At 27.5% G+C, this 14,865-nt stretch overlaps 4 protein-coding genes across 7 annotated transcripts; 1 reads left to right on the top strand and 3 right to left on the bottom strand.

Annotated features, from left to right (window-relative positions):
* Positions 1-818: 818 nt before the first annotated feature.
* Positions 819-5,533, bottom strand: LOC128959513 (uncharacterized). Of its 4 annotated transcripts, XM_054305480.1 has the most exons (8): positions 5,331-5,533; positions 5,102-5,263; positions 4,722-5,036; positions 3,502-3,627; positions 3,002-3,113; positions 2,323-2,582; positions 2,110-2,235; positions 819-1,738 (listed from the first exon to the last, which is right to left on the bottom strand). In XM_054305480.1, the coding sequence occupies exons 1-8, from the start codon at positions 5,359-5,361 to the stop codon at positions 948-950; spliced, it is 1,923 nt and encodes a 640-aa protein (XP_054161455.1). In that variant the 5' UTR covers positions 5,362-5,533; the 3' UTR covers positions 819-947. The 4 variants fall into 4 exon arrangements, with proteins under 4 accessions (XP_054161455.1, XP_054161454.1, XP_054161457.1 ...); XM_054305479.1 differs by having other exon boundaries at positions 2,110-2,582; XM_054305482.1 differs by lacking the exon at positions 3,502-3,627.
* Positions 5,534-7,176: 1,643 nt separating this feature from the next.
* On the bottom strand, positions 7,177-8,326 carry LOC128959916 (chromobox protein homolog 1-like). The gene is made up of 4 exons (XM_054305952.1): positions 8,174-8,326; positions 7,540-7,991; positions 7,434-7,479; positions 7,177-7,368 (listed from the first exon to the last, which is right to left on the bottom strand). The coding sequence occupies exons 2-4, from the start codon at positions 7,971-7,973 to the stop codon at positions 7,276-7,278; spliced, it is 573 nt and encodes a 190-aa protein (XP_054161927.1). The 5' UTR covers positions 7,974-7,991; positions 8,174-8,326; the 3' UTR covers positions 7,177-7,275.
* A 440-nt stretch (positions 8,327-8,766) lies between these two features.
* Positions 8,767-11,027, top strand: LOC128959914 (T-complex protein 1 subunit epsilon-like). The gene is made up of 4 exons (XM_054305950.1): positions 8,767-9,052; positions 9,115-9,340; positions 9,558-10,724; positions 10,785-11,027. The coding sequence occupies exons 1-4, from the start codon at positions 8,948-8,950 to the stop codon at positions 10,910-10,912; spliced, it is 1,626 nt and encodes a 541-aa protein (XP_054161925.1). The 5' UTR covers positions 8,767-8,947; the 3' UTR covers positions 10,913-11,027.
* A 978-nt stretch (positions 11,028-12,005) lies between these two features.
* Positions 12,006-14,504, bottom strand: LOC128959915 (heterogeneous nuclear ribonucleoprotein A1, A2/B1 homolog). Its single transcript, XM_054305951.1, has 9 exons — positions 14,385-14,504; positions 14,224-14,312; positions 13,695-14,120; positions 13,429-13,639; positions 13,158-13,367; positions 13,012-13,095; positions 12,818-12,955; positions 12,619-12,710; positions 12,006-12,473 (listed from the first exon to the last, which is right to left on the bottom strand). Exons 2-8 carry the CDS (start codon positions 14,248-14,250, stop codon positions 12,640-12,642), a joined length of 1,167 nt encoding a protein of 388 aa, XP_054161926.1. The 5' UTR covers positions 14,251-14,312; positions 14,385-14,504; the 3' UTR covers positions 12,006-12,473; positions 12,619-12,639.
* Between the last annotated feature and the right edge of the window lie 361 nt (positions 14,505-14,865).

Here is a 14,865-nt window from a genome sequence, read left to right as displayed (position 1 = left end):
AACATATTAAACAATATTTCTTAATTTAAAATACATTAATAATATAATAATAATCTGTATTATAATTTTTAAAAATTTTGTATATATATAAATGTTGAGCTTTAATTCAATAAATCATTAAATATAATAAACTGTATTTAATTTTACTTTAATATAAATTTGTTAAGTAGTTTTTTTGTTAAGAGTAATCATAAGTAAACAAAAAAATAATAAAACTTAAAATAACGTTAAATGATTATATATTTGATACATTTTATAATAAACTACATGTATATCATTAAAATAGTTTATATCATAAAAATCTGTTTGACTTGAAGCAAATTATATTATTACAATAATTCTTTATAAATAATAATATAAATAACATGGATTTTTAAATCTATATCATTCATCAAATTTACATTAATTAGTTATATATTTATTAGATTATTAATAAATTTTTATATATTAATTTTAATCATAAATATTTATAAATTAACATTAAATTAAATATATGAATATAAAATTTTAAAACTGTTATTAATCACAGAGTTTATGACTTAATGTGACCATTCCTTATACATCTGAATAAATCTGTAATTTTTGGCATTATTTATATTCAATAATATAAATTATTTGGTTTAGTTTTATACTCACTTAATAATTAATAATGACTTAATTTATGATAACATTGTAAGCAATTGACTCAAGTATCTAATTTAGCTCTCTTTTCATTTAAATTACTAGTAAATTAAAATATCAAAATGTAAGTAATCTATATTTATAAAAATTTGTGACAAATACCAATACACTCGAAATAATAACTATAATAAATGCTGAATTAAAATTAAATAAATTAAAAATTACTAAATCATATTTGTCTCAAATAGAGTAACAAAATTATCAAAACCGTGTGATATATTAATAATATAAAATATTGAGTAAAATTGATAAGATTTTAAAAAGTTTTAGTTGTCATCAAAAGGATTCAATGAAAAAAGAATTGCTTTCATATAAGCGGCGGCCGAAAGAGCGGCATATGACTGCCATTCCTTCCTTCGGGTTCCGTCCTTATAGTCAGCGATTCCCCGAATGAATATATATTTGTCTTTTCTATTTCCAAAAACTGATTCAACAACTGAATCAAATTCAGAATCAAAGGCCATAACACCATATTTGGATGCAATGTCTTGTCTGATCTGTTCGTCTTTGACAGCCATACGTCCCGAACCAATAGCGCCGAAATGAATTTGTGGAAAACCATTAGCTCGCGGATCATATTCATCATTGGGTGCAATAGGATGTGCCATCTCTATAACATCTTTAGGTCCAATAGACATATAAAGCTTATCAGTTTGAGAATGAGGTCTTGAAAATTCGGGATAAGACTCTTGTAATAAATTAATTCCTTCCACCAAATATTGTTCCCAATCTTTACTCTCGGATATATTTCCTTTTTCATAGATATCTTCAGCAATAGTTTGTAACTCAAGATTAGGTGGACACCAGAAACGGAAATTGAAATTATCGATTGAATTTATATTTTGAAGTAAATTCGATGAATTTATTGGATCTTCGGGTGAGTTCTTTAATCTTTCGCAATGAATGTAAACAAATTTCTTTAAATTTTCATTAAAATTTTTTGGTGGAACTGACACAACAACATCCCCTAATCTGACGTGTCGGTGATAATCTGTATAATGAGGAACTCCACCCCCGATACCAACCAAAAATACATATTCAACGCATTGAAAAGTTCCTAAAAGTACAGTATAAATAATATATATTTCTATAATAATTCCTCTATTCGTATGTTTTATAAATTTTAAATTACGGGACATTTATTTTTTGTCAAAATTTTAAATTAACTTTATAAACTATGATATTTTATTTACTTTTTTAAAAAACTGTTGTAATGTTGCAATAAATACAGTATAATTTGTAAAATATCTTTAAATGTTTATTTTATCAGACGTTTGTGTTTGTATTTATTAATGTATGTTATTAGATAAGTATGTGATAAGTAATGTTATTCAATAAATGATTTAATGTACATAATATCATAATATTTCAGTTACGGTAAATTAATAATTAAAAAATAATAAGTAATTTGAAAATTACTAAACAAACCGAGAAGTCTTGTTGTTGTATTTCCGGCGGCAATCATAGCAGCTCTTGAATGACCAACAGCTGGCAGTTTAGTTGATACTACCCTATGGTTTCCAATATTACCCAAAGTATAAACATTTGATTCTCCTATTATAGCATTTGTGTAAATAAACACATTATTACAGTAATACAGAATGATTACAGTAATAGTATAACTAAAGTAATGAATAATACCTTCAGTTTTATATCTAACATAAGTGTCTTTATTATCAATCATAGCATCGACGGCTAATTTTTCACAGTATTGTGCAGTAATGATAGCAATGGTTGGTTGCTCTGAACGAACCACTTTCGGCATTTGTCGGACTAACTTAACTTCTGTATCATTTTGTGTGACCCGAGTATATAATCCTTCAGATAATGTTTTGATCAAATTTTTGGACAATAATTCTTGAATAAAAAAATATACGTCTTCTTCGGTAGATTGCGTTGAACTGTATCATCATATTAATGACAAATCAATAAAATGTTTACAATTTGTGTAATAATATATATAAATAAATTTATATTAGTTTTATTTCAGTTTCAATTTTCAGATTTTTAAAATATAATTTTGAAAAATTAAGATTAATTAGATATTGTTTCGGTATTTTCAGGATTTTTTTTATAAAATTCATTAATCGTTAAAATATGTAAAACAAATACTATTATTTATCTAAAATATTTCATTGTATTTTGCTTATAATACCGGAAATTTAACAAATGAATAAAAAATTGGGAATTTATGACATTTCAATTGTTTAGTAATATTTGTGTTTTCAGATATTTGTAACACACGTGTTATAATATAACAACATTTTAATTAAGTTTGAATCTCTAGAAACTAAAAAATAATAATTAAATGTAGACTTACTTTGCAATATCGGACAATGAGATGGGGTTTGGATACGAGGATTCAATAATTCCCAGTATTTTATCTTCACTTAACTCCGATATTGAACCTAAAAAACTTTCGTCGATCGACACTAATATACAATAAATAAATAAATCATTAGTTATGATTAGTTTATTAGTAAGCAATCATTTAAACATAGTTTAATAATTAGATGCTTAATAAGATAAACAATGCATCAAATTGTCAATAGATTAAATAATTGCATATTAATTTCATATTAATATTTTTAAAAAGTTATTTCAAACAATAGTTTTCAATTTTAGTTATTATTTAACATTTATTATTAATTATTTTTCAAATCAAATGCAAATATTAATGCAATAATTATTTAAAACAGAGAATTTCCATTTAAATTATTAAATTTGATAAATGTTGTGACAAATATTAGATGAGTTAAATGTAATTCAAATTAATGTGAATTAAATAACACAAATATGTAATAATGGATAAAACAACACCTGAAGAGAGTAATGGCTTTGAGGCCAATGGTCTGCACCGTTGGTTTGGCTCTATGTCTCTCAAGTAGTAATATTTATCATCACTTTTCTCATTTCCAACGCTTATTAATACACCGTTTTTTGACGCTTTTAATTGTTTCCAAAATAAAAAGCATTTGTATTTTGTATTGTCAATGATTTTAAAAAATTTATTAAATATAAATCGGTATAACAGTCGGTATGATACTATAAAATACTGTATAATATAATATCATTTATATAAATAATTTACTAAAAGTATTACTAACTCTAACATTTTAGATCAAACTTTATATTTTTAACAAACATTCAATTGAATTAAAATAATATATAAGATTTAAATAAAGTAAGCTTCAGCATCAATATATATTGTTATTTTGTTGGATTAATTATCGATAATTAATAGATATCTATTTCAATTAATACTAGTTACAGTACATTATAATTAAAATATTAATTTTATAAAAAAATGCACTCAATTTGTATGTATAGTAACTTTATAAATTATAAATTTTTATATACCGGTATACTTAAATACTTGACTGTAATTGAAAATATTATAATGTTAAAATACAATGTTTGATTTAAGTGAGAATAATTAAAAAATAAACTTTGTTTCATAGCATAAAATCATTTAAATGTTAACTTTACTGACACCTTTAAATTACACAATGCTTGAAATATTCAAATTAACATTATTATACATTTTATATTATCTATACTTAATGATAATACTGTAATTAGATGATTATGTAAGTATTGAAGTGTGTAATTGAATGTAACAAATACAGTATATAACGGTATATACAATATTTGCCGGAATAAATGGTACGGAACTGATATTTTAATATATTTGCTAACGTTTTTCGTTTTTAAATATTTATTGCTTAAAGTATTAATACATTTAAAAAGTCAATGTTTTAAATGTATGGCACTGTTATGAAATACATTACAGTAGTACTGTATTATCTATTGGTTTAAGTTAAGCAATGCCTACACTCTTCTAAATTAAGTATATTTACTATAAATAGATTTCTATTCACAATAACTTTAAATAGCATTTTTTGATAACACTTTTAAAAATAATAATAAAATTTGCGAAAATATCTTTAGACCCGACAATACATACTGTAGTATACAATAGTAATACACTTATTATTATTATTATAAATATTACTATAATTCAATAAATGTGGACATACTTGGTCTGGAAGGCGGTTCGGATAACTCGTTGACTAGTTTGAGCTCCACATCTATTTGTCTAATATTTTTGTGTTTAATTTGCATTAATTTCATTATCTTCATTATAAATCCAATGTAGTCTTTGGGAAAATTTGTCGGATTAATCAAATCCCTGAAGAATTGTTGTGCGAAAACCATTTTATCGGAATCGCTGACATCAGTGGTGAACCAAAACTTCAATTGACGGCTCTCCTGGTTATGAGTCTGTGTTTCGCTATTTATAAGAAACACTTTAAACGATAGACACAGTTCTGGTGGTGTGTTATCATTAAATTCTTCATTGGATTCAAATTTGGTAATCAATTAGTCAATCAATTAATTAATTAAATCATTTAATTACTTGAATCATCTATGCTTTTATTAATGACAAGTCCGGTATGAGTTCCTCCGGCAATGTGTTTATTTGAAGGATCTGTTTGGTCGATGTCTTGAGAGTTAACTCTTTCCATACGAAGCAATGTATAGTCTTTTTCCTTCTTTATAGGACTCATCACAATCTTGTCTTTGAATATAACGGTATTATTAATATTTATTTATAAATAATATTAAATTAGTATTTAGTAACAGACCTTCAATATTATGATGATTATTGACATCCATATTGACTACGATATGATGGACAACAAGACTATCACTGAGGAATCAAATGATATTCAAAACATGGATGAACTCAATCACTGAATGTCTCTTCAATGGAGCAGATGTTCAACGAATGCGCCAAACGTTACACACAATCACATCATTCATACACTCAATACATACAACACTTACAACACATACTGTATATACAATAAATTGTATAACAAATACAGTTATAATTTTAAACTATTAAAAAATGACAATAATATTAGTTATAAGTTATTTTCGCTGAATCTTACAATTTATAAATATTATTACATTTTTACATATTTTATATAATCAATTATATATAAACATAAAACTCATGAGAAATAGATAGTTAATAATATTTTATGTCTATGTTATGATTCATTCAATGTATTACTCAATAGACTATTTTAATATAACTTTTAACTATTGTATGACATAATACCTGTATATAACAGATAATTGTTTAGCATTTATACATAAGAGTTAAAACAATATGTAAGTTAATAATAACCCAATGTTATCGCAATCAAACACTTGTCATCACTAATATATAAGATATTGATGTTAACTATTATTAAAATAACAAATAATAAATGAATTTAAGTTTCACAGCAATTCAATCAGTTTGAATACTTTTACAGACTATGTATTTATAACTTTTTATGAAATATTGTACAAAAATTGTTTTACATTTACTTTGAATTACTTAATTGTCATATAATTGAATGTATAGTTAAAATAAAATGTTTAACAATTAACTTATTTAAAGCATTTTTATTGCTTGACAACAGTTTCCTCTATTAATATTTGTTTTTTAGTAAATTGCGTTAAAAACACATACCGTAAGAATTGAAATTCAATGCAATTACTGTAATGCTATACAATAACTACCAAAAAATATATATATTTAATTAAAAATCATCGTAAAACTTAAACATAAAAAATATTATATATTATGTGCTCTACAGTATTAATTTTTACTGTATATTATATGACTAAACAATAGAAATTTCGATAATTTATTATTTTTATTCAATCTTTAATTTAATTAATAAATTTACGAACAAAAATATGATACAAAATATATGTTTTCTCAATTCAAAATACTGAAAAATAATTATCAAATTATGATAATCTAAATTTTTATATTAATTTTTTTATCCCAAATATCAATTGTATACTAAAATATTAATATGAGTTATATAATAGCTTTAAATATCGGTTGTATAGGAAACAATCACGTTTTTATCGATAGACAAAAAATCAAATATTTATTCATATCTATTGAAATTGATAAAAAATAGTATTGTATTGGGGGGGGGGGGGGGGGTGCATTTATTTATTCTAGTTTATTACTAGATATTATTCTACTCTATATATTTTATAATAGAATTACAAAATATTTTTACATATTTAGACTGCTTTACGTCAACTAATAATTCAAATTGAGATTTTATCGTAAAAACATTTAAAATTAATATTTTGTCACAAATACAAAATTTGCAGAAATTGCAATTTAAAATATTTATCTAACGTTATGTATATATTTGTAAATTTGTAATATATTAATAAATTAAATTTGTTGTTTTATACTAGAAATTTGTATACATATTGAATGAAACTACAAATTGCTTATTATGTATTACTGACTTGATCTAAAATATAGTTATCAAAAAATGCACTTTTAATTTAGTAACATATTTAAAGCAATAATTATTTATAAATATTTTTACTCTTAAAAAATCCACTTTATTTAATAAATGTCAAAATAATATAATTGGATAAACAATGAAATATTTTTGTCTAAATATTTGGATTCATAAAGAAATATTTATTTAATGGCATGAATAAAAAAAATGGTCAAAATAAATGAAAGTAAAATAAGACATCAAACAAACGGTGCACTTAATCGGCCTTATCTTTGTCCTCCTCGTTACCACTTGAATGCCACGTAAGTCTTTCCTCATAAAACTTTATCACAACTTGAGGACACTTCACCTGTTAATCAAGACATTAGTTTTAATAAGAAATAAAAAGTTAATTTAAAGTAAAAAATTTATTACATTTGCGAGTTTTGCCGGAACTAAGTCCGCTTCTTCCGAATCTTTCCTATAATTAATAAAAAATTACTAAACAATTGCTAAAATTTAAATGTAATTAAACACAAACCACTTAATCAAAAACATGAGTTCTCCCGAGGCATCAGTGGCTCCAATAATCTTTTCGGGATCCAATCCGCGATCGAAACCTCTGGGTTTGGATTCGTCTTCAGATTTCTTCTTTTTCCTTTCGCTTTCAGTGACGGGTTTTTTAACGCTTTTTGGATCCTTATTACTGGTAGTACTCTTCTGATCTTCTTTAGCTTTATTTTCGGCTTTCTTTTTCTTTCTTTGTTCTTCATATTCAGCGATTAGGTCCGGACAGTCCAGATTCTCTACCGGTTCCCATGTGTTATCTTCTTCAGAATATCCCTTCCATTTCAAGTAATACTCTACTCTTCCTCCTCGTGTCCTTTTGTCAAGTATTTTCTCGACCACATACTCTTCCTCCTCCTCTTCCATCGGTTCCGGACCGGTCTCTTCGTTACTATTTGTCTTTCCCATGATTTGCTTTAATTAAAACTATAAAATCAAATAAATTAAAACAATTAAAAACCACTATTTATTAAATATAAAGAAATGCAAGTTTTGGTTAAATCAATTGTCAGACTAAACATGTATTTGAAAATCTATTGATAAAAATGTTAGTTAATGACAATCAATGCATTGATACTATTAATCAATAATATTAATAAATTGTTTACCAATTAATGATATATAATATGATTTAATATAAAATCAAGAGTTAATCAATTGATTGATTGTTAGACTGTTTGGACGTTCAATGAAAGCAATGGCGAACTTAACCGCTAATACAGTCTATTATAATAATAACATTAAACTATAGACTCATTGCTTTCAATGCTTCAAACATTTCAATATTGTATTCAAGTTTTACTTTAATAAAAACACAACAATATTAGCGCCAATACTGTCAATACTAAACGTCAAATATTATACATTTCAACAATTTTACTAAATTATCAAATATTATTATTTTATTTTATTAATTATATTGTTTTTATTACAATTCATTAATTTTAATAATTAATATAATTAATAAAACTATATATAAATAAATTTTTAATTATTATTTTTAATTATTAATATTAATAATAATAATTGACATAATTTATTGTGTTTAGTCTTTTTGGTACTTTTAAATGTAGTCACACTAATAGCTAACAAATTGATAAAAAGTATTGAAATAACGATTAAATGTTAAAACATTACTGAGGAGTGTCAGAGTATATAACCTATAGTTGAGTCCTTAAAAGGCATATAAAAGTAGTGCTTATATTGTTATACAGTATAGTGTTATATACTATAGACTCTATAGTATAGAGTTATATACTGTAATAATATTAAGATATAAAGCATTGTTAGCATTGACTGCACTGACAGCACATGTGCTTTGAATTGTAGTTTTGATTGAATTGTAGTTTTGATTGATATTACCATTTGGTTTGTTGTCGACAATGTCTTCGGTCGGCACTCTGGCCTTTGACGAGTTTGGTCGTCCTTTCTTTATATTGAAAGATCAGGACAAACAAAGACGTCTTGTCGGCAGTGAAGCCATCAAAGTATATAATTTCTTGATTTCAATTATTTGATATAAATTTGATTACTTTGTTTGAATTGTTAGTCACATATAATGGCCGCCCGTTCAGTGGCCAACACATTGAGTAGTTCGTTGGGACCAAAAGGTTTGGACAAAATGATGGTATCACCTGATGGTGATGTTACAGTCACTAATGATGGCGCAACTATACTTAAGATGATGGATGTTGAGCACCAAATCGCTAAATTGATGGTTCAATTGTCTCAATCACAGGATGACGAGATCGGTGATGGAACTACTGGTGTCGTTGGTATGTATTTTGATGATTGTTAACAAATGGTGTAATGCGTGACGAATTTCAGCAAAGAGTAGTTTTTTGTCATTTTTGCTGATCAGACGACACGCTATAGTAATGATAAGCCTTCGAACCGTCGTATAAGTCGTTTAATGGCTCTATTCACTGATGAAGGACTTACAGATTATTTATTAAGTAATTACCGCTAATTAATTGTCAATTTATTTGCCAGTACTCGCCGGTGCTCTCCTAGAACAGGCAGAGTTACTTCTAGACAGAGGTATACATCCCATTCGTATTGCTGATGGCTTTGAGATGGCCGCCCGACACGCCATAAACCATTTGGATAGCATTAGTGATGGATTTCCTTTCGATAAAAATAATTTGGAACCTTTAATACAGACAGCAATGACAACACTTAACTCGAAAATAGTGAACCGATGTTTGAGACAATTTGCCGAAATAGCTGTCAATGCTGTGATTTCTGTGGCAGATTTAGATCGAAAAGATGTCTGCTTTGAGCTAATTAAAGTCGAAGGAAAAGCTGGCGGAAGACTTGAGGACTCGCTTCTTGTTAAAGGAGTTATTGTGGATAAAGATTTCAGTCATCCGCAAATGCCTAAACAACTTAAAGATGTAAAGTTGGCAATCCTTACGTGTCCTTTTGAACCACCAAAACCTAAGACCAAACATAAGTTAGACGTTCAGTCAGTTGAAGACTATAGAAATTTGAGAAAATATGAACAGCAAAAGTTTGAACAAATGGTTGATAAAGTTAAAGAAACCGGAGCTTCACTTGTCATATGTCAGTGGGGTTTTGATGACGAGGCTAACCATTTACTTCTGCAGAAAGATTTGCCAGCAGTTCGTTGGGTCGGCGGTCCTGAGATAGAACTGATTGCCATCGCAACCGGTGGTCGTATTGTTCCCCGATTTGAAGAGATTACAACTGAAAAGTTAGGAAAAGCTGGTATTGTACGGGAACTGACATTTGGTACGACAAAAGATAAAATGCTTGTCATAGAGGAGTGTAAGAATACCCGAGCAGTTACTGTATTTATTCGCGGCGGCAATAAAATGATTGTCGAAGAGGCAAAACGCAGTCTTCACGACGCTCTCTGTGTCGTCAGAAATCTTGTTAGAGATAACAGAGTTGTTTATGGCGGCGGCGCTGCAGAGATAGCCTGTTCTCTTGTTGTGGCTCAAGAAGCAGACAAGATTTCATCACTAGAACAGTACGCCTTCAGAGCATTTGCTGACGCACTCGACTCTATACCAATGGCTTTGGCTGAAAACAGTGGCCTCCCATCCATTGAAACGCTTTCCGAAATAAAGTCGCGACAAATTAAAGAAAAGAATCCATGGCTTGGTATTGATTGTCTTAATAAAGGAACCAATGGTATTGAGAATAATTACTATCAATCAATTTAATACTAATATTTGTATAACTTGTTTATAGATATGAAGACACAACATGTCATCGAAACACTCAACAGTAAGAAACAGCAGATCAGTCTCGCGACACAATTAGTTAAAATGATTCTGAAGATCGATGACATCCGTTCTAATGAAGGCATGTTTGGATAAACGCATTGATTTTATGTCACTATTGTTGACATTATTTTGTATCTTTAATTTTATATAAATTAAGACATTTCTAAATTAATTATTTTATTGATTTATTAAATTATGTCAAATCGAGTTTTAATAAATGATTAGTTGTAACATTTATGCTAAAATTATTATTCAAATGTGTTGCTTATGACTTACCTATCATAAAGGTTTGACTAATATTTGAAGATTTCATTTATAATGGACATCGATAACGATACTAAATTTCATAATCGCTTAATAGTTTAACTATTTAGTATATTTGATTGAAAATTACTAATTTGATGCCATAGTAAATATACCATAAGATATCATTTGACTGAAAATAAAATAAACCGATATTTTTACCGTAAAATTACCTGTCATTTGCAAAAACCAACAGCCAGTATAGCGATAAGCGATTGTTGTCTGTAATACAAAGCTTATTATTTTATCGTAAATTTAAATGAATTTGAAATTTCATTGAATTTGCTTACAGATTATCCGATAAATTTATCAAATATACCAATGATTGCCTAAAATAAAATAAAAGAAATAAAATAAAATTATAAATATATATCATGCTAAAATTGTGAATTCATGCAATCAATTAAATAATTTAATTAAAAAATATTTTTAAGCCAAATAAATATATTATAGAAAAATATAAATATATTGAGCGATCACTCAAATAGCTATCAGCCCTCACCTGTTGGTTCAATAATAAGCTTTATATTCAACTATAATTGTAAATCTTGTAAAAATCCAAAAGAATAAAACTTATTAAATAATTTAATGTAATTTTTAATATTTATTCCTATAGACTATGTCTACAATATTTCATAATCATTTAAAATATAAACTAATGATTGTTGTTGTTTAAAAAAAATACATCAAATTGTAAATAAATTTTTTAGTTAAGACTCAAACATCTAAATAATTGTTTATGTTTACAGAAGACGTCGATTATACAAATGATTTTTCGCATCAAAATTAACGTAAATTTACGCTTTAGTTATGATTATTTGTTTTTCATCTAATTTATAATAATATTAATAATCATATCATATACAGTATTTATAAAGTATAATAATAATAGAAATAATTATAATATTAAGATATAAAGATGTGTTTTAAGATGATGTGCAATATTAATGTTTAGATTAATGATAAATAGTTTACAATTAATTAATAATCATTTAAATGGGATTAAATGCAATCAAATGATAATTATTTAAGGGGTATGTCTTGTTTGTATTTAACTTAATTATAATAAAAGACGATTAAGTGATGAAAAATTTGGTGAATTACTGGTCGACAATATAATCAATTCTTGGGAATTACTGTCAGATTAATTAAGCAATTGATTCAATCTATTGATAGTTTCATTTCATATCATTGTCACTGTCTGTCTGTTCACTGTCACGATAAGGTTGACTTCAATTCACAAATGACTATCACTTCAGTGTCTGATCTCTATCTGAAGTTCTCATTTAAATGCTTTTGTCTCTCTTTAGCCTTATTTCTCACTCATTGCCTGTTATTTCTGACACAAATCCTAAAATTTTGACGAATAAAAGATATTAAACGTTAATTTATAAACTAATTAAAGTTATATAATTAGTTTTATACAACAATCACATAATTCACACAATAATCCCATTCCTGAAAGTAAATAACTGTTGATATAAACTGAATCCTACCCCAAGAATTAATATTATTGTTTATCTCCTGCCATAGTTTCCACCTCCTCCTCCACCTCCATAGTTGCCTCCGCTGCCACTGCCATAACCTCCTGTATATCCAATAAAGTTAAATATTTAATGCTTTCTTAACTATTAATTAATATCTTAACATAATGTACTGTTAGTTAACAAATGAAAACAAATAGATAACACTTACCACCATATGGTCCACTCCCTCTCTGCGAGTAATTACCGCCTCCTCTTACGGGACCGCCGCCATAACTGTTACCATAATTTGAACTGTAATCACTGCTCCAGCCTCCTCCACCACCACCTCCGCCGCCGCCGCCTCCTCCTAATAAATAATTAAAATAATATTTAATTAATTCCACACTAATTGCTTAAACTTACTCATTCCATAACCACCTCCTTGATTCCAACCGCCTCCTTGATTTCCATAATTATTTTGTCCATATCCTCCACCATATCCACCGTCTAATAAAAATATAATTTAATAAATAATTCAAAATAATAAGATGTATTAAACAATCACATACATCCTCCCTGTCCACCGCCATAACCACCGCCATATCCACCTCCATAATTGCCGGGACCTGATTCCCAAACGGGTGCATTTCTGCCTCCCTGTCCACCTCTTGGATTACTTCCTCTTTGTTCAGTTTTCCTCTTCATTGTGTCCATCTCTTGCTTTGAGAGAGCTTTCTTCACTTCGGTTCTCTTGCCTTTAATAACATGATGTCTCTTAACTATCATAAAAAGCAATCAATTAATCAAATGCTATTAAAATGTCAATCAAATGTCACTTACGGACAATTTTGTCGACCGGATCGTAATCATCGAACTCAACGAAAGCAAAGCCTCGTTTCTTTCCGGTGTCCTTTTCGGTCACTATATTCACGTTAACAACTGTACCGAACTCTACAAAATAATCTTTTAAATCATTTTCTTCGATATCCTCTTTAAGACCGCCTAAAAACACTTTCTTAACAGTCGCCTGAGCTTCAGGTTTGCCTGAATCCTAATTAAACAAAACGTTATAATTGTTATAAATTAAGAATTATTAAGAAGTCAACCTCTCTGGGAACGGCTCGCTTGGGTTCCACTTCCCTTCCGTCGACTTTGTGAGGTCTTGAAGCCTGTGCTGAGTCAACCATCGATGCTTTACTATAAGTAATAAATCCAAATCCTCGCGACCTTTTAGTAGTCGGATCTCTCATCACAACGCAGTCTACAATTTCTCCCCATTGAGCGAAATGTTGTCGAAGAGTATCTTCAGTTGTTTTGTAATCGAGACCACCGATGAATAACTTCCTAAACTGTTCGGGTTCTTCATTGTCTTCGTCACTGTTTTTTGTTTCATCGTTTTTGTTATCATTTGTGCCGTTTGTCTCATCATTTGTCTCATTCTTAACGATATTGTTTTGATTGTCATTCATATTGACATCATTTTGTTCTTCATATTGATTATCATTATCTTCGTGTCCATTGTTTTGATCACTCTTTATATTTAATTATACAATAAGACGTCATTTTGTCATTTTTGGTCAAAATTGTCTTCAAAAAAGACAGACATAATTGACATTCAATTCAAACAACACTTACCTCTTGTTTAACTGGAGTTCCGGTCATTATTGGATCAAATGTGATGTCTTGATAACGACTTAAATGGTATTAAAACGATTGACTTTTGGCTGTTTGTAGTCAAACAAAGCAAACAAAATGGCATCAAATGAGTCAAACGGAAGTCAAGTGAAGGCACTCACCGGCGGATGTCATCAATTCAATCATATATACAGTACTATAGACTCTATAGACTATACAGTAGTACAGTATAGGTCTATAACATAGACTATCAAACTATACATTCAGTGATTCATTCAATCATTGACTGATTGGCGCACACTTTGAATATATTAATACAAACAAACACAACAATACATTAATTGTTTAATCGTTTCAATCATTATTACATTTGATTGGAAAAACTTGTTATAATATTGATTACAGTATTACTCATATATCATATGACTATTCATATATTGAATAACTATTTTCCATATATTACTATACAATATATATTATATAACATGAATACTGAACTCAATTTAATTGACATTCATATTAACCATCGATTCTATAATCAACTAAAATATGTTTTTTATCAAAAAATATCTATTAATATAATAAATCAATGAATAAATGAGTCAATAATTCAATTTTAATAAAATATGAAATAAATACAAA

This window comes from Oppia nitens, unplaced genomic scaffold (genome assembly GCF_028296485.1).
Source record: "Oppia nitens isolate AA-2021 unplaced genomic scaffold, nextdenovo-longstitch-racon4-pilon3 scaffold4_pilon_pilon_pilon, whole genome shotgun sequence".
NCBI lineage: Eukaryota > Metazoa > Arthropoda > Arachnida > Sarcoptiformes > Oppiidae > Oppia > Oppia nitens.
The sequence above is the reverse complement of the archived record's forward strand: the minus strand, read 5'-3'. Positions and strand labels throughout refer to the sequence as shown.